Consider the following 25185-nt stretch of genomic DNA (forward strand, 5'->3'; position numbering starts at 1 on the left):
ATTTAAAGGTACACTATCTAACTTTTTGTTGTTCAAAATTAACAAAATGTGTATAAATCACTACGGTATGCCTATAATAAGTGTTTATATTCGGACTGTTTCCATGCGGAGTGGCACAGCGCCTGCGTGACTCGTCATAGACATACACAGAGAGAAGTAGCTCCGGTTACAATGTTCTTCCGCGAGACGCATGCAGTTCTGTTTATTAACCGTAATGTGTACGTTTTGTGGAAACATTGTAAGATTGCTATTGGAGTTATAAATAAAGTTGAATGGATTTTTATTCATAATGACCGTAAACTGAATAAATACATAATGGGTCATGTATAATCAGCTTTCAAAATCTTGAGTGACTTTTAAATGTAAACATGCTTCCACAACACTAGGGGGCAGCGCTGCTCGTCTGATGTGAAACTCCCAACGGCACGGAACCAAAGAAGAAGAAGCTTAGAAACATCTCGCGCTACTGTTGGACTCTGAGGGAATAAATCTGGAGTCATTCACATGTTTAGCGTTCAAATAACTAGATATACAATTCAATAGAACTGTCATTAACCATTATTATGCGTAATGAGATCATTTGTATTACAGTTATAAGTCAGAACGGGCGCAACATTTCTTGAGGTGTTTATTTTAGCGCAAAATAATTTTCAAACAGTACTGTACCTGACTTACATTGTGTTTTTTTCCCTTTTTGAAAAAAATGCCGTTTTAAGTAACATAATATTAATCATTTGCTGCACATTGCCTTCTGACTAAAACAAAATTAAAATCCTCAATTCAGTGAAACAGGATTAGGATTTAAAATTTTAATAACACTGATCCAATTAGTGTCATGCAGTTTTTCTGAGGAAAACTGTTAGAAGATTGAACTGAAATTGGAGGTTTATACCTGGAGTATATCTCGTGTTAGATGAGAAGAGAAAGATCAGAAGACAATGCCAAACAAACGGGAACTGAACAGTGGCCCTCAGAGACATCACAGGCCCCTGGTGAGGTCAAGGGCCCCGGATGAAGCGCTGCCCTCGACGTCAGGAGCCGATCAAAGTACTGTACATTTCATTTCTCTTTGGTCCAGCTAATTTCATAAACAATTTAGATTTTTCTCACTTTCTCTAGTTTGTGGCAGAATAAACTCTGATCAGAATATTACATATCTAATATAAATATATTAGGGATGCTAATTGACGATCAATTAATTGTTGATAGTTTAATCGATAAAACTTATGGATGGTCAATTAAGCAAGGTCATCATTATAAAGCGTACTTTTGAGGTGCGTGCACTCACGGACACCCTTCTGAAACCTAAAATACGGTCTCGTGGACTTAACGGACACGCGTATGCGGCAGCCATTTTAAATCCACAAGACCGAAAACGAATATGAAATGTGCCATTTGGAACAGGGCCCCAATTTCCATTGGATGAACTTTGAAATGAGGTCAGAAAACAGAGTCTTGATCGTGACGCAATCGGATCTCCGAAGTTGATTGCTTAGGCCGAGCAGCATGTCAATGTCACCAGAGATGGTCTTATTATCCGTGGCTCTACCACTGGAGAAAGCGTAACGGCTAACTTGGATCACGTGTGCCTTGACAACCAATTGCATTCCAGCCTTGACGTCAGTTTGCAGTTGTGCAACAATCAATCGCTGTTTGCAGATATCATATCAATGAACAAGAAGTGCTGTCGTAAATGTAATCATGTCACACAATTTTCCATGACTGCTCTTATAAAACTGCATTTTTTTCGGAGCAAACATGTTGAAGATTAGCTGTCGATTCATCAAATGATAAGCTGTTTCCTCATAAAAGCGGTTTATTCAGCGTAGTGAAGCCTCTCCTCCATTGACATCCATTTAAAAAATGTCCTCTTGTCTTGATTATTTGGGGCCGATACCAGTTTTAACGAACAATTTTTGGCCGTTTTGGATACCGATATTTGTCACTTGCTCTTTTATTTTTGTCATTAACTTTTGTCATTAAAATAGTGTTTTGATCATGTTTTAAATCATCAAAGTTAAAAAAAGGTGCAATATGTAAGAATTTTAAAGTAAAATATCCAAAAGCCACTAGGCCAGTGTTATAAATTTTCTTCACTTGAGTACTTACAATATGCCAAATGTTTGCAACTATTTGTAAATCGTGAGAAAATTGTAATTTTAACCAAGGCTCCGGGACGTGTGAGGAGTCGCCTGTTAATGGCGTCATACCCGCGTTACCCTCGGTTTCCGGCTTTATTTTGTAGAAACCATGGAAACGCCAAAGACGCTTTAATATTTACATGTTTTAATAGACAACTGTTTTGATATTTATAGACAGAAAACTAATTGTTGTTATATAGCTCAACACATTTTGTCTTTTCTTGATTTTTTTGCGAGTACCATGCTTTACCATGCCTCAGAGAAAAACACTATTTTGTGAAGTAGCTAACATAGCATAATCAGATGCAGCTTTATTTTTAGTAACAGTATTTTCTCCATCATACAATACGTTTTAAATTAATTGCATGCCATTTATCAACACAATCATCCAGCATTTAATATGATATTGTAAAATCGATCTATCTTACTGCAGTGTGTAACAGTGTCTCACAGCAGCCGCCGAGCGAACGCACAGAGTAACGTTATAACATCATTTTCAACACTCTCAAATGTATCTAATATGATAAACAGAGCTGCGTTACCTCATACTCATGACCGGAAAAGCGGAAGCGGCGCCGGCGACTGTGTCATAATAAAAGTCCCGCTGCTCGTGAGGCGTGTGTTGATCAATCCCTCGTTCAGCTCCACAACACTCGCTCCTGCTCTGCTTCATACTACAGTAACATTAATAATCACATCCATGAACATGATTTCTTCCCGAGTCCAATCCCTATTGTTTCCACCGTCCGTTGAGTGTCCCAAGATTCCACGCTCAAACTTGGCATCATCAAGCTACGCCTTTGTTTTGAATAGGCCTCTTGCAGACAGAAAACATATTGCACCTTTAAGTTATACTAGTTAGTTTATTGCTGTATCATCAAATAATTTCTAATGAACATTGATTAGATCCATTTAACATTCAACAGGCCAACATAAATACAACAGAGCGTATGAAATAAGCAGTGCTTTAGGCAGCTTTAACAGTTTTCAGGTACAGAAATAAAGTAAACAAATGTAAAATAACACTGCACATTCTTCACCGTATAAATTAAATCCATATTATTATTATTACATTGAGATAAATTCTAAATTCTACTGTACAACAGTAATATATTTCTGTCACTATTACCGTACTTCAAGTTAAAACTGAACTTTTATTTTGACGGGTTGCCGTGAAGACCTTCGAGTTTCTGTGTGTTTATGATATGATGATAGATTTTCTCAAATTAAAGGGTAAAATGCTCATGAAGTGATTCTGGACAAAAACTATAGATATAGAAAGATGGTTCACTCCTATTAGTTATGAATGGGAGAAACTTCAACGCGCAATATGGCGGAATACGTCCCGCTTTCTAAGCGAGCCAATCGCTGATTGATAAAGTTATTACGTCACTGCAGCTGCTGTTAGAAGCTTGAGACTCACACATCGGCTCGTCTAGCCTGAAAAATAAGCTTTTTTAACGCTATTTGAGCATAAGAAACACCATTTATGGGGCTGTTCATGTCAGATTTTGTTGGTGATTTGAAATATGTTATTTAATTGTGAGTTCGCCGAGCAGTTTTTGAGATTTCATGATTCCTCCATTCAAATAGATAGGACTTGGTCTTGGATGCCCGAAATAGCTGCTAGGAGGTGTTGCAATATATGGCCGCCGAGTGAACTAACTTTGCTTGAAAGGGACTTTGTTCTGGAGATGAAGTTCATGCATTCATGTCCTCATATAGTCAGGCGGCAGAGGCTGAAAAGCATCGCGGGCGTCACGCGTGCTTCAGTGTGTGTGTGTGTGAGAGAGGTAAATGAAACCTCGCTTCTGTGCCGTTCATTCACACAGAGACACGCAGAACATGCAGGATTCATATTTAAAGGGTTAGTTCACCCAAAAATGAAAATTCTGTCATTAATTACTCTCCCTCATGTCGTTCCACACCCGTAAGACCTTCATTCATCTTCAGAACACAAATTAAGATATTTTTGATGAAATCTGATGGCTCATTGAGGCCTGCATAGCCAGCAAGAAAGTTATTAAAGCTACTAAAGACATTGTTAAAACAGTCATGTGACTACAGTGGTTCAACCTTAATGTTATGAAGAGACGAGAATACTTTTTGTGCGCCAAAAAAATCTAAATAACGACTTTTCAACAAAATCTAGTGATGGGCGATTTCAAAACACTGCTTCATGAAGCTTTACGAATCTTTTGTTTCGAATCAGTGGTTCGCAGCGCATATCAAACTGCCAAAGTCACGTGAAACATTGAAATTTCTAAACACTTATGACATAATGAAGCCTCGTTTACTGAAATCACGTGACTTTGGCCCTCTGAACCACTGATTCGAAAACAAAAGATTCGTAAAGCTTCATGAAGCAGTGTTTTTAAATCACCCATCTCTAGATTTTGTTTAAAAGTCGTTATTTTGTTAAATTTTTTTGGCGCAATAAAAGTATTTTCGTCGCTTTATAATATTAAGGTTGAACCACGGCAGTCACATGACTGTTTTAAATATGTCTTTAGTAGCTTTCTGGGCATTGAAAGTGTAATTATCTTGCTGTCAATGCAGGCCTCACTCCATCGGATTTCATCAAAAATATCTTAATTTGTGTTCTGAAGATGAACGAAGGTCTTACGGGAGTGGAACGACATGAGGGTGAGGAATTAATGACAGAAATTTCATTTTTGGGTGAACTAACCCTTTAATTAATGAACTAATTCGTTATATCTGCCTTTTTAATGCGTTCGTTGTAAATTGATCAAAGATCGCCCAATAAATATCGGCGGCTGATACATCGGTGCATCTCTGCTTCTTTAAAACAACAGCTATTTTGTGTTGTTAACCAAGTGATAACTTACCCTTGCTTCATGTTTAGAGTTTAAGGTAATGATTAATCGATTAATTAATAATTAAACTGATCAATTATGGGAATTTATATAAATTGGCATCCCTAATATATTGTGGAAAACCCAGAAAAATCAAGACAATTAAATTAGATTCTGAGGCCTTAGAAAGTCATGTAAAGGATGATTCTATATTTTTCCAAGTTCTACTCAACTTTTCATTGTTTCATCAAAATGCAAAATGTTGCCGCCGTTGACAGTCAGATCTTGCTTTATCAGGCCTCTCATTGCAAGCGCTGAAAGAGGAGGTTGTCAGCCTCATACAGACCTTTCCAGAGGGAATAGAGGTGTCCAGGTTAACCTTTATGTACAGGAGAGTCTATGGCAAGAGGTTTGGACCCTTAACCAGTTATGGTTTGTCAGGCCTCCAGGAGCTTTTTGAACAGCTTGGTGACCGAGTGCATGTGGAAAGGATTTACAATAAAAACATGATCAGAGCCGTAATTCACAGAATGCTGCAGCTTCCCATGTATCAAGGTATGAACTGAATATTGATTGCATTAATTGGTTGAATCTAGTGATCTGCACTGGTGACCAGAAAGTTGTAAGTTGATTCGATCCATGAACCAAGACATTTGTACCCTAGATAGGGAGGGTAATCTCTAAAATAAGTGGATGTACTGTTAATAGTGATATTAAATGAGCTGTTGAAGTTGCTGACAGTGAATTAAAGCATCTCATAAATGACAAATGAATCATTTTAAAACAATCTGGAAAACCACTGGCATGTATTTGTATTTCCTGCATTCTGATCAGTGAGTCAGATTAAGCATACGGTGTTCTTTGTAACCAGTTCATCAGTATGTGATCAACCTTTATTTTCCTCGTTGCCCCTTTAACTGGCAAGCCAGCTAAGTATCATGTTTCAGGAAATTCAATAGCGTATGTTATCACCGGCTTCAGCTGGAAACCGAACAGACTGTGAGCGCCGAGTCACGTGACTTTCTCAGAACAGAGAACATTAGATCAGCTGAGAGAGAGAGAGAGAGAGAGAGCAGGAAAACGAAACCTAAGGGTGAAGCTCATGCCGTCATTAATCATTCCTCACAAACACAACACATGCTCACGTTGTGTTGACATGGTTGCATTGAAGTCGTACAGCATTTTAAGCATTTGTCAAGCATGTTCAAACAGTCAGGTAGGATCTTTATCCAGACGGTTGTCTTGTTCTCTAGAAATGAGAGTAGGTAATTGCATGACTCAAACCTTTTGTTTCAGTTTTGTTTCTCGTGATGCAGTGCATATTTATGATGGGAGTGTCTAGTATAAAACCGCAAACAGTAAATTAGCCATTCAGTTTGGACAGTCTTTCATTGAGCAGATACACAGGGTAAGAAAAAAAATGCTTATTTATTAAACTTTCATTTTCAAATGTGTGTTAATCTGTTTATATTACTTCCATATTACTTTTGGCTGTATTTTAGGTTTATATTAATGCTTTAGGTTAACATTAGAAGAAAAATTCTACAGCGTTTATTAATCATCATTTACTAATACATTTTTAAAATCAAACCCTTAATGCACTGTGAACTAAAATGAGCAAAGAAAAGATAATTGTACAGTATTTCTGTCAACTAACATGCTAATACATAAACTAATATTAACAAGTAAGTCTGTGACGTGGTATAGTAGAATAAATTGTGTTAGAACTGAGGAACGTTTAAATGTAATTATTTTGTTAAATGGTTTGTGAACTCATTGTTATTGCTGATTAATTTGAGGACTAATATACGGCATTAATTGTGTATTAAGAATTGATTTTTATCACCTAAGGAAAAGTTTGATGTCAGCGATTAAACTTTTGAGGCAAAAAACTATTTGTTTTCATCAGCGCTGACTTTGTCTCTGAAGAACTTGATATTAGAAATATATTATGAAGATAAACGTCAAATGAATATTTCTTTGTCTAAACCAGTGTTTCTCAACCCTGGTCCTGAAGGACCTGCAGGTTTTGTCTTTCTCCCTAATAAAACACACCTGATTCAACTCATCAGCTCATTAGAAGAAACTCCACTACCTGAAATGAGTGTGTCAGACAGAGGAGACTTTCAAAATGTGCAGTGTTGGGGGTCCTCCAGGACCAGGGTTGAGAAACACTGGTCTAAACTAATTTTACTCTCAATGTTTGTACTTGTTTTTTTTTTTTACAGATATGAATGTGGACGATGCTCCTAAGAATGCAATTTGTAATAAAGTTATCAAGACTGTGAAAAGACACCCTCAAGGAATTGCTCTTGATAAGTTAGCAGAAGTCTTTGCCCGTAGGCATAAACAAGTCCTTTTACCAGCTGAACTAGGTTTCCCATCAATGGAAACTTTTGTGGACTCTCTTAGCAAGGATCTTACGGTGGAAGATGGTGTGGTCTTTCACAAGAAAAATATAGTTCTTTCAGGTACTGATTTCACAATATGCAACTTCTAGATCAATTAATTCCACTTTGGAGATAGGAAATTGCTGTTTTGCAAAGGATAATTTCTCAAACAGATTAAACCTATAACAAAAACTGAAGTTTTTAATGAATCCATATCATCCAGGCACTAACATGGATGTGGATTCATGTTTGCATTACACAGAGAAATGTCAACACTATTTTCAGTGTGTTTGTTTGTACCCTTTCCAGAGCTTTATGTATTTACTACCAGATTAATGTAGCATTGCACCAATTTTTAATGGCCGAATCGCCTGTTGTAATGTAAAGTACTGTCAGGGAGGCCAACTTCAAATCTTACATTATCCTTCACATTTTACAGGTGAAGACTTTGAAAAGAGATGCAAAGATGTTGTGGAGTTGGTAAAAAGCTACCCGGAAGGCATTCCTCTTTCAAAAATAACAGTGTTTTATAATAGGGCATATGGCAAACCTTTGAGAAAGAAAGAACTAGGGTTCTCCTCAATAGCAGATTTCATTGACTCTCTCGACCAAGAGCTGTATGTAGAAAATGGCCAAATCTTCTACAGGAGTGCCACGCCTGAAGCTTCAACGCCTACAGGTAATTTGTCAACTTACACGGCTCAAACAAATAAATAAATACAATAAAATGAAGGTTTCTGATGTGGTTCTTATATATGTATGTCTTTCTCAGCACCCATTCACATTGATGGGGTTTTTAAAGACGTTGTGGAGCTGGTTAAGGAAAATCCAAGAGGCATTCCTATTAGGAAGTTGTCTATGTTCTTCAGTCAGAAGTATCGGTGCAACCTCACAGTCTCAGACCTTGGTTTTAGCTCAATCCCCTCCTTCATTGATTCTCTGAGCGATGAGCTATTGGTGGAGAAACAGACAATCTTCCATAAGAATCACAGAGGAGCACCTGCAGCCCCAACACCTGCAATCCCACCAACAGTGAACTCAACACCTGCGAACCCAACCCCGAAAGCAAGCCGTCAAGTTTATTTTGGAGCTGACTTTGTTCAAAGAGGTAGTGAAATGAAACAAGAGGAACTAATAGATAAAGTTAATGAGGTTGTGAAAAAGTTCCCAACTGCAAGCAATTCCATTAGTGAACTGCAGAATGGCTACTCCCTCTTATTTGGGTCAGCACTGCCACTAAAAACCTACTCCTCTTCTCCAGTTGTAGATAATAAACAAGCAGGAGCGAAGTGCCTTGAAAGTAAGAGTGTATACATTTAAACACACAAGTAAATAAAGTGTTCCTTAAGGCTTTAAAAAACACATTGTTGACTTTCTTGTAGAACCACAACAGAAGATTGAAGAGGAACCAAAGAAGGTTCAATCCAAACCCACGCCACTTGTGAATGACCAAGTGGTCCGGTCCAAGACAGGATCATCTTTGCTTCAGTTTCAAGTTTTAACAGCCCCCCTCATGGCAACCCCTGGTAATCTGTCCACTAGTGATTTCCCAGTTCTTGGTTCCAAGATGCCCAATGCTGAAGAGAAGAAACTGAAGGAGGGAAGGGGGCTTGTCTTCCATGAGTCCTACTACAGCCAGGTCAGGGAGGTACATGGTGCGAACATGAGGGCAGCAGAAGCCTTGCTGGAAGATGAAGGCAATGTTGGGAGGCGGAGAAAGGCCATGAGCTCAAACGATGTGAACTCTTTGGTAGAGGACGTCATGAGAGCCCTTGCAGCCGAAGGAGAGCATGTCACCATCGAGAGGGTCTGTGTCTTGGGAAATAACAAAACAGGACTGCGTTTCCAAAAGCATCATGAGCTAAGTTGATGGTAGACAACATTGTTGGCAATGGTCTCCATGATCGACTCGCTATGCTTTCGGGAAACGCAGGCCAGACTTATTTTAGCCGCGTTTCCTCCGCAGGAACTTTGCCCAGGAACTAGGGACTTTGGGGTGGTCTGAATTGGAGGTCTCCAAACTCGGTACTGTCCTGCAGAGTTTACCTCCAACCAGCTCCAACACACCTGCTTGAAAGTTTCTTGTATGCCTAATGAGAGCTTGATTAGCTGGTTTAGGTGTGTTTAATTGGGGTTGGTGCTAAACTTTGTGGGACAGCGGCTCTTCAGGACCGAGTTTGGAGACCTTTGGTCTAAATGAGGTTCCGGGTAAAAATTTCTGCCTCAGAAAGTACCTGCTCACTAGGTAGTACTTTTTCAAAGTACTACCTTCACTTGGGTGCTGAACTTGCCGATTGGTTGAGTTCATGCAGCATTTTGATTGGTTGACTCGATTGGTTTAATAAGCTTATATGCGGGGGACGAAATCCAGCTGGAACTGGAAAGTTGCACGCAGCCCTACATTACCGGACTTCATCTTCACGGTACTTTAGACCAGTGTTTCCCAACCCTGTTCCTGGAGGCATACCAACACTGCACATTTTGCATGTCTCCTTTGTCTGACACACCCAATTCAGGTCTTGGAGTCTCTACTAATGAGCTGATGACTTGAATCAGGTGTGTTTGAGTAGAGAGACATGCAAAATGTGCAGTGTTGGTGTACCTCCAGGAACAGGGTTGGGAAACACTGCTTTAGACCATGATGGGCAGCAACAGGTCTGGGGGTACAAAGTTCCTGGGAGAAATTGTTCTGGGTAATTCCGGTGGAAAAGCGGCTTTTGTGCTCATCCCCATGTCAATACCATGACTTAATCATTATTTTTTCATTCTCAAAGGTAATAAACAGAGTCTGTTCACTTCTACAAGTGTCCACATTGAGGGATATGAATATCGATTATCGTCGGCATCTGCCTGCAGTGCAGGACCTTCAGCGCACTATCAAGGAGATCAACATGTACATTGAGGTATGAGGTCTTGAACAAAAGTCCTAGTCTAGGTGATGACTCTTCTCTGATTGGTTGTAGTGGCATTTAGGTCATGTGTTTCTTTCTACATCAGTCAGTGGAGGCGGTGTCTTCCGTTTGCACACTTTACGAACTGGGACAGGCTCTGGCCAACCTGAAGAACAAGAAACGCTTTGAAGAACTCCATCTGGGCCCTCTCTGCAAGGTCCCTCTTATTCACCGAATGTTCAGAATAGATGCAAATACTAAAGATGATGATGTACATCAGATTGCAACCGTGGACATTCTTAAGGTGAGTCAGTTTGGCACTGGCTGCATACTTGAGTGCATCTACATCTACAAGGAGTACATCTACATTGACGTGACTCGCTCTCACTCATTGTACACTATGGTTTTCTGCTTGCTTTAGAGTCTCAAAATGTTCCGGAGAAAAAGCAAGACACCAAGAGTTGACCTTGCTGATTTCATGAAGCACCTTGCAGACCAGTATAGCTGTGAGTCGCCGTATGAACTCGGCATCAGAATCCAGAGTCTTGGGTTGCCCATTTCGGTAAGATTCTCTCTTGTTGTTGCCATATATTTGGGGTCTGTTCACCCCTCTTTCAGAAACGTCTGATTCGGTGTTGAGGGTTCAGTCTACAAAGCACTGAAAATGCATCCTTCAACAATTCTCTAAAACTCTGGAACTGTGAAACTGCTCTAAAATTCCCATCATTCCCATCAATCTAGCGGCCAACTTTAGAATGTTTGAAATGTTGCCGTTTGTTGGGGCATTATGCAGTATTGAACAGACTTTACTATCTGCATTGTTTTCTCATGCTTTGTTCTTAGACGTTGAATAAGGCAACGGCTGCTGAGTTTTGCCACATGGACACGGCCAAAGAAGCCATTCAGAGGGAGATTCTGGAGGAGGTGGAAGCCAAAATGTTTAAGATCAAGAAGAGCCTGCTGGATCCTGCCCAAGGACCTGTGATCTTCTCCCAGACAGGCAACTCTGAGCTTAGGAAAAAATATGCAAATATGACCGCCACAGATGCAGTCCTGGAAGTCTTCATCAATGCTGAAGGCATCTTCAGTAAAAGTATGACGAAGGTGAGCAACTAAGAGGCGAGAATTCTCAGCCTCTTCAGAACGAGCTCACTCATAATTATAAAAGTTTACAGGCTGGTTTTTCTTGTGGTTTGGATGTTTAATGTCTCCTAACCGCAGTGGAACCGCCTGAGTTGCTGTTCTTCATGGGTGGCATCTTACTGAGTTACTTGTTTAGTAGGGCAATCTCCTCTTACTTTTGTGCATATTTACTAAAGGTTTTTCTAAAATGCCTAACAGTGTTGTAGTACTTCAGGCCGAATTTGAGTTCAGACGGAGACCTGAAGAAGGTCTGAACGATTTAGACGGTGTAATTGACCATATGCACGGTTTCTTCCTGGTTTTCGATAAGCCAGCTTGGGCATTGAACTGTCATTCTGTACATCAGCACAAAACCATCAATGGTTGTATAAAAGTATTTCTCTTTCTGAAATAAGGTTCGGTGCCCACTTGTGATTATTATTCCTAATGAGATTCTTAAAGGGATAATTCACCCCAAAATGAAAGTTCTGTCATCATTTACTCTTTCTTGTTTTGTTTCAAATTCTTATACTTCATAACACTAAGAGAGATTTTTTTTTTGCTTGGTCTTTGCAATTACGATTAACTGGGACTGAAGCTTTCAAGCTTCAAAAAGTGTGTGGATGATGATAGAATTAGAATTTTGGGTGAACTTTTGCTTTAAATAGTCTCTCTTTTATTTTGGTAATTGCAGTGGTAATTCCTTCTAGCTGTTTAAGGATGTAAACGGGTCGCAGATGAGAGTAGGAGAGGGATCAGTTGCTCTCTTTATTAATGTGATGTCATGCTCATCATCTGCTAATCCCACCCAGAAATTATTCTCTCGCTACTTGCATCACAACCATTGAGTCTTTATGGTTCTCATGCAGTTGCTGTTTTGACTGACCTTTCCCTCTTCATTCACTTGAAGAGATTATGAGGTCTTTGTACATGTCCATGAACTTATTCAAGCAATTTCTGCTCTGGTTTGATGAATTGAATGTGACTGAGAACATGAATGTTTCTAATTTATTCATTTTCAAAGGCTGTACACGTTCTGGAAGCAACTGATTGTGCTTGTGTGTGTGTTGTTTTTTTCTGTGTGTGTGTGTGTGTGTTCTCAGACGATTCAGACTTTCCTGTCATGTGTAAACCGAGACAGGCTTGCTAGAGCCTTATTCCAGCTTGCTATCTGCTGTGGCTCCTTGGACGCCCCTCAGGACCTGGTAGCTAAAGAAAAACCTCAGAAAAAAGCAGAGGCAAAGAAAGCAACAGAGGAGAGAGCAACACAGATGCTCCCCACTGAAGGTGTCAACTTTATAACCTTATTAGTTATCTTATTCTCCCTTTTAGTTTTAGCACCCTCCAAGCTTAAGGCCCAGATATTCTCAGGTTCTTTTGTTTTTAATAATTGGCATTAGCTAAAATTAACAAAATGCCTTAGAAGAATTTTTTTGTTGTTAGTTCATTTTAACCCTTTAAGACCGGATGGAGCGCCGGCGCTCCCATTTGCGTGTCTCTCTTTAAGAGCCAATAAAAATTGAATCCATATAGATAGCACAACAATTCTTTTTGCATACAAAACCAGAAACTTTAAACTTTCATATCAAGCCTCCAACCTGCTTCTGTTGCGTTGTTTTCACCCTCTAATGAGTCTGAGTAATATGCGTTTACAACAAAAATAGCACAGCCGCTAACTGAATACAAATCTCCTTGCTACAGTTTTGGAGTTATGAGTCTTTACTTTTGTGTGTCTCTCAGAAAAAATAAACTCTAAAAAAGCCTTCAGGTCTTAAAGGGTTAACAAATGGAACCTTATTTTGAAGTGTTACCAATTAATTCTATAAAATTTTAGTACATTGAAAGTAACATCGCGCTTACTTTTTGTTGTGAAAAAACGCTTGTGATTTACTGCATCGTTCCTGGTGTATATCAGACCTTTTCTCTTATTATCAAGGTTCTCCTTTTACTAGGATAGGATGACTTTGGAAGTGTGCATAATCCGTATCAGTGTTTGTTTACACTCCATCCATATACTTTACTGCCCATTGTATAAATTTGCACCTCTGATGTGATCTTTTTTCATAGCTGAGGTGAAGAGCTATTTTCAGGAGCGTGTCGCCAACTTCAACAGCACGCCTACTCTTGCCCAGCTTCGCGTGCTGGAAAAGAGGATTGCAGAGCACTTCAACTTCAAAGACTTCAGTCAGCTGCAGCAAGGAACTTATCTGGATTTCATTGTCAAAAACAAAAAGGTGTGTGTTTCTGCTTCACCTCATTTTTATAAAGATTTATCAGGTTTCTCATGGCATGTCTGTCTTGCTCTTCCCGCAGGTCCTGCAGGAGGCAGCAGGGGGCGCCGTCTCCATCGACAACCAGGATCCCGGCGCGAACGGCTTCAGACCTAGCAGACAAGACGTGTTTGAATTCATCAAACAGTGCGGGGAGGGAGATGTCAGCAGAGTGAGTTTTGTTGCCAGCTTGTCTGTGCATGTTACGTGTCAGAAGATCTTTGCACGGTGCAACAGATCACAACTGATTAATAATTGTCGTGACGGCCTCTTACTTACAGGATCAGATGAACAAACAAGTGTGCTTATCTTTAACCTGTTAACCTTTTTGAGAAGATCTGAACTTCGGTGGTTCATGAATGCTTTGGAATACCAAATTTTGGATTCTTTTTAAAGCAAATGTACTGAACTGAACATTTCTTGTATTTTATACAAAATATATATTTTGCAAAATAATTTTTTGGACTTTTTTTGAAAAAATCAAAACCAAGTTGGCTCAGATCAATGAGGCCTACGGTTCATCAGATCCAAAAACGAGTTGATAAAAAGATTGAATCCAATATTTGCTGATAATAATATCATATCAGTGCTTCCCACAGGTTTGAAATATACTTGCGGTTGTAGCCGGGCGAAAAATCCTCCTCTTACCCATGTTTTTTTTATTTATTGAAATTAATTTTAATTACATAGCATATTACATTTAATTACATACTAATATTATGCATTGTAAATTGTGCAAAATTACAGCATTTAAATGGTTCACCTTTTCCTATGTTCTCCTTGCTGTCATATAGTGTCTCTCTCAGTGAATGGGACACAGATTTTACTAGTAAAATTTATAAAATGAATAATATATGTGTCAAATAATGTTCTTAGTCTTTTCTTCCTGTGGGAAAGACTACAATAATTTACTATGAATTAAATGGAAATCAAATTAAATACAATTTATTGTGTAACCAAAATACTTGTTAATGCCCAAAAGAAAAAGAAACAACTTAGCGTGTGACTTTTAATTATAAACAAGACCGAAATACACCGGGACTCTTATTTTGAAATGTCTGTACTATTGCAGGCTGATCCTTCAGATTCTTACAACCGTCTAAAACATTTTATATAAAGGCCATAAAGTAGACTTTGTAATAATTCATCAACTTGAGTTCATTAGCAATCGATTGGCATAAATCTGCGCTTTTCATTGATTGAGAATCACTTTGAAGCAGACTGAAGCGCTGTTGCGCGAGCCTGTAAAACGCGCAACAGCGCCGCCTAGTGACTTTGTCAGCGGGAGTAAACAGTTCTGACGCACACGTAACGAGCAGGTATGAAACGACTAGTTTATCGATCGCAGATGGTTTCATTATCTTGCGCGGATATAAAAGTATAAGAGGATAAAAATAATAAAAGCAAAAATGTGTCTCCAAATATACTTGGGCGACCGTTATTATACATGGGCGGCCCGCCCAAGTAAAGTCTATGTGTGGGAAGCACTGATATATATATATATAAGCTATTTAAAAAGCCGGTCATTTTTGACCCTGAACACCAAATTAGGTTTAAACACTTCTTTCTGTGTCGTTTTCTTGTTCTGCATCAGCTGCCGTTCATTGAGGCTGCTCTGAGGAATCATTATGGGATAAAGGACAGCCGAGAGCTGGGTCACGGTCCCCTGGGGTGTCTTCTGAATTACACGCAGCGTCAGAAAGAGCTCAGCGGAGACGCCGTCACCAGCGTCGTGCGCTACGAGTGTCCTCTGATGCCCGCCAGTTCATGGTGAGGCGGTTTGCATCTCTGCTTTTCTCTTAAAATCCATGACCTGTAAATGGACGACATTAATGTTGTTTGATCAAGGTTTCTTCTCAAGTAAACGTTATTAAAGGACCTTTAAGTGTTAAATTGAGCTTCTTAAAAGCATCAGAAACCGTGTTGATTGGAGGCATCATTGAGTGTGTGTGATTTCAGGGAGTGTGTGGCAGATACAGTGGGTTTGCTGGGCGAGGTGAGCCGCGATCAAGCGCGCGCGTGTCTGCTGTCGGCTCCTCTGCTGCAGGATCTGCAGGAATGGAGTCAGTGGGAGCTGGTGTTTCAGCCCAACCACGGCCCGCTCAAGGACTTCATCGACAAGTACTGTGGTGGGTTGCTTCACCAGAAGCATGTTTCTTACAGAAATAAATAGTTATAGTACATACCAAAAAATAAAAATTCAAATTAAAAAATTGCACTCTTATTTGTGTGATATTGCTTAGCTATATATATACAGTACAGTCCAAAAGTTTGGAACCACTAAGATTTTTAATGTTTTTAAAATAAGTTTTGTCTGCTCACCAAGGCTACATTTATTTAATTAAAAATACAGTAAAAACAGTAATATTGTGAAATATTATTACAATTTAAAACAACTGTTTTCTATTTGAATATATTTCACAAAGTAATTTATTCCTGTGATGCAAAGCTGAATTTTCAGCATCATTACTCCAGTCTTCAGTGTTACATGATCCTTCAGAAATCATTCTAATATGATGATTTGCTGCTCAATAAACATTTAATGTGTACAATTGTACAAAATATTTGTGTACAATATTTTTTTTCGGGATTATTTGATGAATAGAAAGTTCAAAAGAACAGTGTTTATCTGAAATCTAATCTTTTGTAACATTATAAATGTCTTTACTGCCACTTTTGATTGATTTAATGCATCCTTGCTAAATAAAAGTATTAATTTCTTTAATTTCTTTTCAAAAAAATAAAAATAAAAATTCTTACTGACCCCAAACTTTTGAACGGTAGTGTATAATGCTACAGAAGCTTTGTATTTCAGATAAATGCTGTTCTTTTGAACTTTCTATTCATCAAGGAATCCTGAAAAAAAAAGTACACAACTGTTTTCAACATTGAAAATAATCATAAATCAGCATATTAGAATGATTTCTGAAGGATCATGTGACACTGAAGACTGGAGTAACGATGCTGAAAATTCAGCTTTGCATCACAGGAATAAATTACTTTGTCAAATATATTTAAATAGTACACAGTTATTTTAAATTGTAATAATATTTCACAATATTACTGTTTTTTACTGTATTAAATAAATGTAGCCTTGGTGAGCAGACGAAACTTCTTTTAAAAGCATTAAAAATCTTCGTGGTTCCAAACTTTTGGACTGTACTGTATAAGACAAAAACTCATCATGTTAAAACAACAATTATGATATTATCGTAGACGATACATATTGATAACAGTGTTAATTTTGACAACCATTTTTGATTTAGTCTTAGTCTTCATCTTCAGACAAAAATGCTTACTAGTCTTAAGGCCCGTTCACACCAAAAACGATTCTATAAAGATAACGATACAGTTCTAAAAATCGTTCTAAATATAAAAGAATAGCACTGTCCACACCTCAGCTATTATGATAACGATATATCGTTGGGATCACTTTCAGAATGATTTTTTTTCCAGCTGTTGAACAATAAAACACTAAGAGCCAATCAGAATCTGTTCTAATTTAAGCGCTCACGCATTTAAAATGGCAGAAGTCATTGTGGAGAAGTTAATAAATTTGCAAAGATTTCAAACAAACTTCTTTCACGTTGTCATTATGTGGTATTGTTTGTAGAATTTTGTGGAAAATAATGAATTTGCATTTTGGAATAAGGCTGTAACTCAACAAAATGTGGAAAAAGTGAAGCGCTGTGAATACTTTCCGGATGCACTGTATGTAAAACAGGGAGAAAACGTGTTCTTTTAGCGGAAAAGCTCTGATTGGGGGATTTAAATTCTTGAAATCTGGCAACCGTAAGCATGAAAGCTTGTAAAAACAGTCTGTAATGCTTTGTCGTCTCCTTTTATTTGACAAAAACAAAGAGCGAATTTGGTCAAGTTTTTATTTTTTTTAACCACATTTCAGTCTTGTCTATTTTGATCAACGATACTGCATGTTGATATAGTCGCAGTTATCGTTTAATTACGTTGGTGTCGTCATCGTCTCGTCTCGCCAACCAAAATTCTTCAACATAGATTTCGTTAACGAAATTAACACCTTTTTTTTTTTTTTTTTTTTTGAATAGGTGAAATTGCACACCTATGGAAGCTTGTTTCCTCCACAGAATAAAAAAATTAATTGCGACTTTTTGTCTCACACTTGTGAGATGTGAACTTACAATTGCAAGTTAAATCTGAGTTGCAAGATAAAAACTCACAATTGTAAAAAAAAAAATCAGAGAATTCTGAGATAAAAAGTAGAAATTTTTATTGTTTATTCCGTGGCAGAAACAAGCTTCCGTAGATTTTCAATATGTATCATCTTCAATAATATCATAATATTGTATTAATATCGTAATATAGATAATATCGTATTTTTCCCGAATATCAGCACAATTGCAAATGCAATGTTGATTTTATACAACAGTTCAATAATTAAGAAGTTAAAATTTTGTGCTACATTTTAGACACAGTATTGTCTAGTTTTGCTCTATTTCAACACAAGCAACACACATATATTTCAATATTCGACCCTTGCGTTTGGTTCTCACTGCGAACGTCATTTATCCAGGTAAGACGGAGCTGCTGGCTCTCGAGGTTTCTCCCGGCGTCTTACTGAGAGTCACCACCGATACGGGTGACAAGCACTTCTCAGAGGCGGCACAGGCTCTGGATCCGGTCGGCACCGCCGGTCACCTGGTCTCCATTGTGGTGGCTGATGGGATACCGAACACGCCCACGGCGCTCCTGGCCAATCACATGGAGAGTGCGCTGAATGTAGCAGTTGCACAGGAAGGTAGGAGGTGCTTTTCTCACTCAGAAAGTGTCGGCACACTTTGTCATGTCTTGGCTAGCTTAATTAGTCACTGTCACTCACGCTTTGTACCGAACTGGTTTGTTTATCTTGTGCATAAACACATGATCTCTCCCAATGAATTAATGTTGGTCATATGTCATGTTTGCATTCTCGGTTGGGAACAGCAATAAGGCTCGGGGAAGATGGATACTCGTACGGCGGCGTGGCTCGGTTTGTGCTCGAGTGCATCACGCAGATGCCCACGAGAATTTGCAAGGAACTGCTGCAGCAGGTACAGAGTCTCCAGTTACATTCAGACAGAAACCAACTTTCACTGCGCCCTGCAAAAAAATGAAAACAAGTATTTTTGTCTTCTTTTTTTCAGTACAAATATCTAAACAGATACATTAAGATTAATATAAATTAACTTGAGAATTAAAATTATTTAAGTTATCAGAATTAAGTGACTTTATGCTTAAAACAATTACAAATATTTGCCAATGGGGTCAGAAAAATAAAACCTTGTTTTTCCTTTAAATTAAGATCATTTTTCTGACCCTTTTGGCAGATATTTGTTCTTTTTTTTTTAAGGTTAAACTCAAACTCACTTAATTTTATATATATATATATATATATATATATATATATATATATATATATATATATATATATATATATATATACAGTGCTTCCCACAGGTTTGAAATATACTTGCGGTGGTAGCCGGGCGAAAAATCCTCCTATTACCCACGGCACAAAAATGGTCTACTACATGTGACAAACAAATAATGTGTGATTTTTAACAGTATTTTTATTTATTGAAATTAATCTTAATTACATATCATATTACATTTAATTACAATTTATAAAATGAATAATATATGTGTCAAATAATGTTCTTAGTCTTTTCTTCCTGTGGGGGAGACTACAGTAATTTACTATGAATTAAATGGAAATCTAATTATATACAATTTATTATGTAACCAAAATACCAATAATGCCCAAAAGAAAAAACTTAGCATGTGACTTTTAATTAAAAAAAAGCCGGAAATACAAAGGTACTCTTATTTTGAAATGTCTGTACTATTGCAGGCTGATCCTTCAGATTCTTACAATCGTCTAAAACATTTTATATAAAGGCCATAAAGTAGACTTTGTAATAATTCATCAACTTGAGTTAGAAATCGCTTGGCATAAATCTGCGCTTTTCATTGATTGAGAATCACTTTGAAGCAGACTGAAGCGCTGTTGCGCAATCCTGTAAAACGTGCAACAGCGCCGCCTAGTGACTTTGCAAAATGCAGCGTCTGTGGGAATGTCAGCGGGAGTAAACAGTTCTGATGCACATATAACGAGCAGGTATGAAACGACTAGTTAATCGATCGCAGATGGTTTCATTATCTTGCGCGGATATAAAAGTATAAGTGGATAAAAATAATAAAAGCAAAAATGTGTCTCCAAATATACTTGGGCGGCCGTTATTATACGTGGGCGGCCCGCCCAAATAAAGTCTATGTGTGGGAAGCACTGATATATATATATATATATATATATATATATATATATATATATATATATATATATATATATATATATATATATATAAAATTAAGTGAGTTTGAGTTTAACCTTAAAAAAAGAATAAATATCTGTATATAATATATATAATGAATATATGTATATATTAGCAAGACTTAACATTTTAAGACATTCACTTGAATCAAAATCAATCTTGACTTGAGAATGTTTAGATATTCATAAATCAAGATACATTTACTAGAGAAGCAAAATGATATGACACAAAGTCTTGTTTTCTAAAGAAAGTGTCAAAATTGAGTAACTATGTTTAAAACAATAACAAGGTCAGAAAAAGAAACACATTTTCCCTTTAAATAATTTTTTTTTTTTTTTACCCCATTGGATACTTTTTGGTAAAACTTTATGTAAAGCCTTTATGTATAATGCATTATAAAGGTATTCATAATGATACCTTATAAAACGTTATAATTAGAAATGCATGATACTTAATTTCTCCACCGATAGTTGATTATGCCGATAATGATACCGATAGTTTGGGGGTTATACCTTTTATAAATTCTTTTAAATTATTGATCATTTCATTATAATTAATAATTAATCATTATATTTTTAATTGTTATATTTGGAAAGAAATGCAAATAAAAACTTTATTCTCTCTATTTTATCAGCTTGTTTCAGAGTAACTGGTATCAGTTATAAACAAACACTTTTCACATTAATATTAACACATTAACTAAATTCTGAAGATTAAATTAATATTTCTTAACTTTCTGAATGTTATTAATTCATATAATTACTATTAACATTGAACATCAAACTGGTTTCTTAGCATTTTCTTTACACAAAGCACAAATTCAGTACATATTCCCACCCTCTTTTGATTGACAGGATATATCGGCCAATAACCGATAGTGTGAAAATTTGTTTTTATCGGCCAATACCGATTATTGGCTGATATATATCGGTGCATCTCTAGTTATAATGCATTATATCTTCTCATTTATCTCATTAATTGTATTCAAGGTTAAAATGCTTTATAATATTTGAAGATTCCTTGTTACATCTGAAATTGGTCGTTTGTCATGTGTTTTAATGCATTCTACTTTCTAAAGGTGTGTTCAATTAATAGATTAGTATTATAACTGGTTACAATTATTCATTATTCATGAGATCATACAATGCATTACAAGGCACAATTAATGCATTAGAAATACCTTTATAATGCATTATTTTAAGTGTTACTGATATTTTTAAACTCAGTTTATTTTGATATTTCTTTTCAGAAAACAAGACTTAATATCTTAAGTAATTTTGATTCTCCAGTAAATGTATCTTTGTACTGTAAATAATAATTATATTGGGTAAGAAAATCATTTTTTGCATTTTTCAGTAGTATTAGTCAAATATTAATAGGCGAGGGTCATTTTCCCATCATTACTCTGAGGGTTCAAGGAAGTTTAGCCGCTGAGACGAGACGTCTTGGCAGCAGGTGGGTGGGTACCAGAGGCTCTCGAGACGGGAAAAAGTCCTGTATCTAGGTTGTTGTCATGACAACCGTTGCCAAGTGTCATTCTTCGGGGGTTAGAGGTTCAGTCTCCTGTCACATCATTAGTCTCGAACGCCTCTGGTGCTGTTGCTTCATTCCCATGATGACACAACCATGTACACCAAGATCTCACTCTCCCTGCTGGATATTTGCTTCATGATTAACCTCAGGCTGACATTCGCCAGTTTGAGAGTCTAATTTATTTGTTGCTTGGCTATAAATGAGTTGCAATTCACTGCATATAATTGTTTATTCTGATTATTAATACTAAGACTTTGTCAGGCCTCTCTTAGTATATCTTCAAAGGTTGGTCTTAAAGCAATTAGCTCACCCAAAAATGAAAACTGTCATAATTTACTCCCCCTGATAGCACATTACAATAAGATTTCATTTGTTAATGCATTAACTTGTTTAAATGCAATCTTACTTTCCATGATCTGTTTCTTTATTGTGAGCTTCAGCAGCGTTTGCATGTGTTTTTAAGCTTTGGTGTTTGATTATATCTGTGCAGGTGTTTTTGGAGCCGCTCTCTAAAGTGCTCGGTCAGGCCAAATCTAAATCTCTCCTGCTGGACGCTGCCCGTTCAAACACACGTTACCTGAACAAACTGCATCAGATTGGCCTCCTGCTGGGTATAACCGAGTGGAGAGGAGACTTCAACAGCAAACTAGTTTCTCCGGTTCGTCCTGAAGCACCCTCACCGGTCAAGAAGGTCTGAGTTCACTTCTAGTTTCTTTATCTCGTTTCCAGCACTGAAATATGACTCACTCCAGAATTAAAATTGGGTCCAAATGTCAGTTTCAGTGCAGCTTCAAAGAGCTCTACATGATCCCAGACGAGGAATAAGAGTCTTATCTAGAGAAACCATCGGCCATTTTCTAAAAAAAAAATAAACATTATGTACCACAAATGCTCGTCTTACGTAATCACGTTGGAAAGGTGACATAGGTGGAAGTAACGCGGTATACCATGCAGCCTAAATGAGAACCTGCAGACATTGCAAAATCAATGCAACACAACTATATAATTGTGTTTTTGCTCCTGAATAGTGTTGCTGAATCATGTGAAGTAACTGAATGTTATTCATCAATCTCTGCAGTTTGTGGTGGAAGACTCCATGAGCGACATGTCTTCAGTGTTGAGTCTGAATGAGATGGACAATGAGGAGGAAACGGCGCTCAGCACTTCCTCCGGCAGCCCCAGAGGAGCCCGTCAGCAGGGTGAGCGATCCACATTCCACATCTCTCGTCTGTCATCTTTCCGCATGATTACCTGTGTACGCTGCTGCTCTCAGGCATCTATTATTGCACTTTAATGTTCAGTTAATTATAATGTTTGTAATATTTCAGAAACATTTCAGATAAACCTGCAGCTATTTCACGTCTGTGCAGTTACAAAAATTTAATCAAGAACTCATAACTTCTGTCATTTAAGGGGGCGATCACACTACACATTTCCTTACATTGACTTCCATTCATACGCATGCGAATGCGTCAGACTGGAAACTTGAAATGAAAGAAAAGAACCATAAAAAATAAGAAATAAAAAGGTGTAAAAGTTACTTAAAATTATATAAAATAACAATTTGAAAGTGATAAAAATTTGTAGAAAATGTAGTTTAAGACTTAAATAAAAGAACAATAAAAAGTGATAAAATGTGTAGAAAAATATGGCTTGAAATGAAATAAAATAATTAAAAAGTGATTAAAATATGTAAAAAAAAAATGGTTTAAAATTAAATAAAAAATGTAGAAAAATGTAGTTTAAGACTTAAAAGAACAATAAAAAGTGATAAAAATTTGTAGAAAATGTGGCTTGAAATGAAAAAATGTGAAGCTTGAAATAAAAATAAAAATGAAGTATTAAAAACGTGTGAAATGTGTAGACATATGGCTTGAAATGAAATAAAATTACAATTAAAAAGTGTTTAAAATGTGTAGAAAAATGTAGTTTAAGACTTAAATAAAAGAACAATTAAAAGTGATAAAAGTTTATAGAAAAATGTGGTTTGAAATAAAATAAAATAATAATAAAATTAAGTTATAAAACGTGTAAATGTGTAGACATGGCTTGAAATGAAATAAAATTACAATTAAAAAGTGATTAAAATGTGTAAATAAAAATGGTTTAAATTGAAATAAAAGATGCAGAAAAATGTAGTTTAAGACTTAAAAGAACAATAAAAAGTGATAAAAATTTGTAGAAAAGTGGCTTGAAATGAAATAAAATAAAAATAAAAATGAAGTATTAAAAACGTGTGAAATGTGTAGACATATGGCTTGAAATGAAATAAAATTACAATTAAAAAGTGTTTAAAATGTGTAGAAAAATGTAGTTTAAGACTTAAATAAAAGAACAATTAAAAGTGATAAAAGTTTATAGAAGAATGTGGTTTGAAATAAAATAAAATAATAATAAAATTAAGTTATAAAACGTGTAATTGTGTAGACATGGCTTGAAATGAAATAAAATTACAATTAAAAAGTGATTAAAATGTGTAAAAAATGGCTTGAAATGAACTAAAAAGTGATAAAAATGTGTAGAAATATAGTTTAGAATTAAATAAAATAACAAAAAGTGATAAAATGTGTAGAAAAATGTTTTCTAAAACGAAATAAAAGAACTATAAAAGTGTTTAAAATGTGTAGAAAAATGTAGTTTAAGACTTAGAACAATAAAAAGTGACAAAAATTTGTAGAAAATGTGGTTTGAAATGAAATAAAATTATAATTAAAAAGTGAATAAAATGTGTAAAAAATGGCTTAAAATGAAATGAACAATAAAAAGTGATAAAAATATGTAGAAATATAGTTTAAAATTAAAGAAAATAACAATAAAATTATAAATATGAGTAGAAAAATATGGCTTGAAATGAAATAAAAGAACTATAAAAATAAAGTCATAAATGTGTGAAAATATATGGCTTAACCCTCTGGAGTCTGAGGCTGATTTGGGGCCTGGAGAAGTTTTGACATGCCCTGACATTTGTGCTTTTTTCAGTTGTTCATAAACATATTAATGACACAAGTGTCATTACACTGTATTCAGCACAAACTAGGCTACCATAATATGTGAGGAACATGTGTGTACATGTTTGTGTTTTTGAAGGAATAACGTTTATGCGTGGTTACTGAAAAAACAAAAAACTTAAGTCACTGATATAAGGCCAATAAAAGTATATTAAATCTGTGTTCACAAGACTTTTGGGTATTGAAGGTTGTAGACTAGAGTTTTTGCTTCAAAATTATGTAAAAATTATGCTGACTACTCTTTCATTTATAACAATATACTGATTTAGTTTTTGTAAGACACTTTTTGCCAAGAAACACGGTATGCGAGGAGGCGTGAATCACCATGAATAATGGGCCATTCTCACCTGAGAAGACAAAAGAATTGAATAGTAATGACCTGAAAAGACTTGCATATTAATGAGGCATTTCAGTCAGGTAGGCTGTGAAAAAAAACTTCTGTGATGTCTCAAGCCCATCATGATATATGAAACATACAGAACAATTTTATTACAATATAAAGTAATGGTTTTATATTATACTTTAAAATATAATGTATTTCTGTGATGCAAAGAGTCTGAATATAGGCTTTTAGTTTAAAAGCATGCACATTTGGAGAAATACAGGATTCTCATATGCTTATGTCAATTTTCTATACAGAGGAGTTATTTTTATTTAATATTCATTG

At 36.4% G+C, this 25185-nt stretch overlaps 1 protein-coding gene across 7 annotated transcripts in view; it reads left to right on the forward strand.

Annotated features, from left to right (window-relative positions):
• Positions 1-417: 417 nt before the first annotated feature.
• Positions 418-25185, forward strand: part of wu:fj29h11 (protein NO VEIN) — a 67160-nt gene continuing 42392 nt past the window's right edge. The window contains exons 1-20 of one of the 7 annotated variants that reach the window (XM_048171204.1): positions 418-1047; positions 5255-5512; positions 7186-7428; positions 7787-8026; positions 8120-8455; positions 8609-8647; positions 8730-9154; positions 10122-10250; positions 10345-10542; positions 10660-10800; positions 11082-11342; positions 12464-12647; positions 13428-13594; positions 13674-13802; positions 15225-15400; positions 15590-15759; positions 18180-18404; positions 18590-18696; positions 22001-22201; positions 22589-22709. In XM_048171204.1, the coding sequence (XP_048027161.1) occupies positions 939-1047; positions 5255-5512; positions 7186-7428; positions 7787-8026; positions 8120-8455; positions 8609-8647; positions 8730-9154; positions 10122-10250; positions 10345-10542; positions 10660-10800; positions 11082-11342; positions 12464-12647; positions 13428-13594; positions 13674-13802; positions 15225-15400; positions 15590-15759; positions 18180-18404; positions 18590-18696; positions 22001-22201; positions 22589-22709 (3859 nt within the window). In that variant the 5' untranslated portion in view covers positions 418-938. Of the gene's footprint in view, positions 1048-5254; positions 5513-5998; positions 6174-6202; positions 6366-7185; positions 7429-7786; positions 8027-8119; positions 8648-8729; positions 9155-10121; positions 10251-10344; positions 10543-10659; positions 10801-11081; positions 11343-12463; positions 12648-13427; positions 13595-13673; positions 13803-15224; positions 15401-15589; positions 15760-18179; positions 18405-18589; positions 18697-22000; positions 22202-22588; positions 22710-25185 lie in introns of those variants that run through there. The other 6 variants (XM_048171203.1, XM_048171202.1, XM_048171207.1 and 3 more) reach the window with 6 other exon arrangements.

The sequence above is a fragment of the Megalobrama amblycephala genome, linkage group LG20 (genome assembly GCF_018812025.1).
Source record: "Megalobrama amblycephala isolate DHTTF-2021 linkage group LG20, ASM1881202v1, whole genome shotgun sequence".
Lineage (NCBI taxonomy): Eukaryota > Metazoa > Chordata > Actinopteri > Cypriniformes > Xenocyprididae > Megalobrama > Megalobrama amblycephala.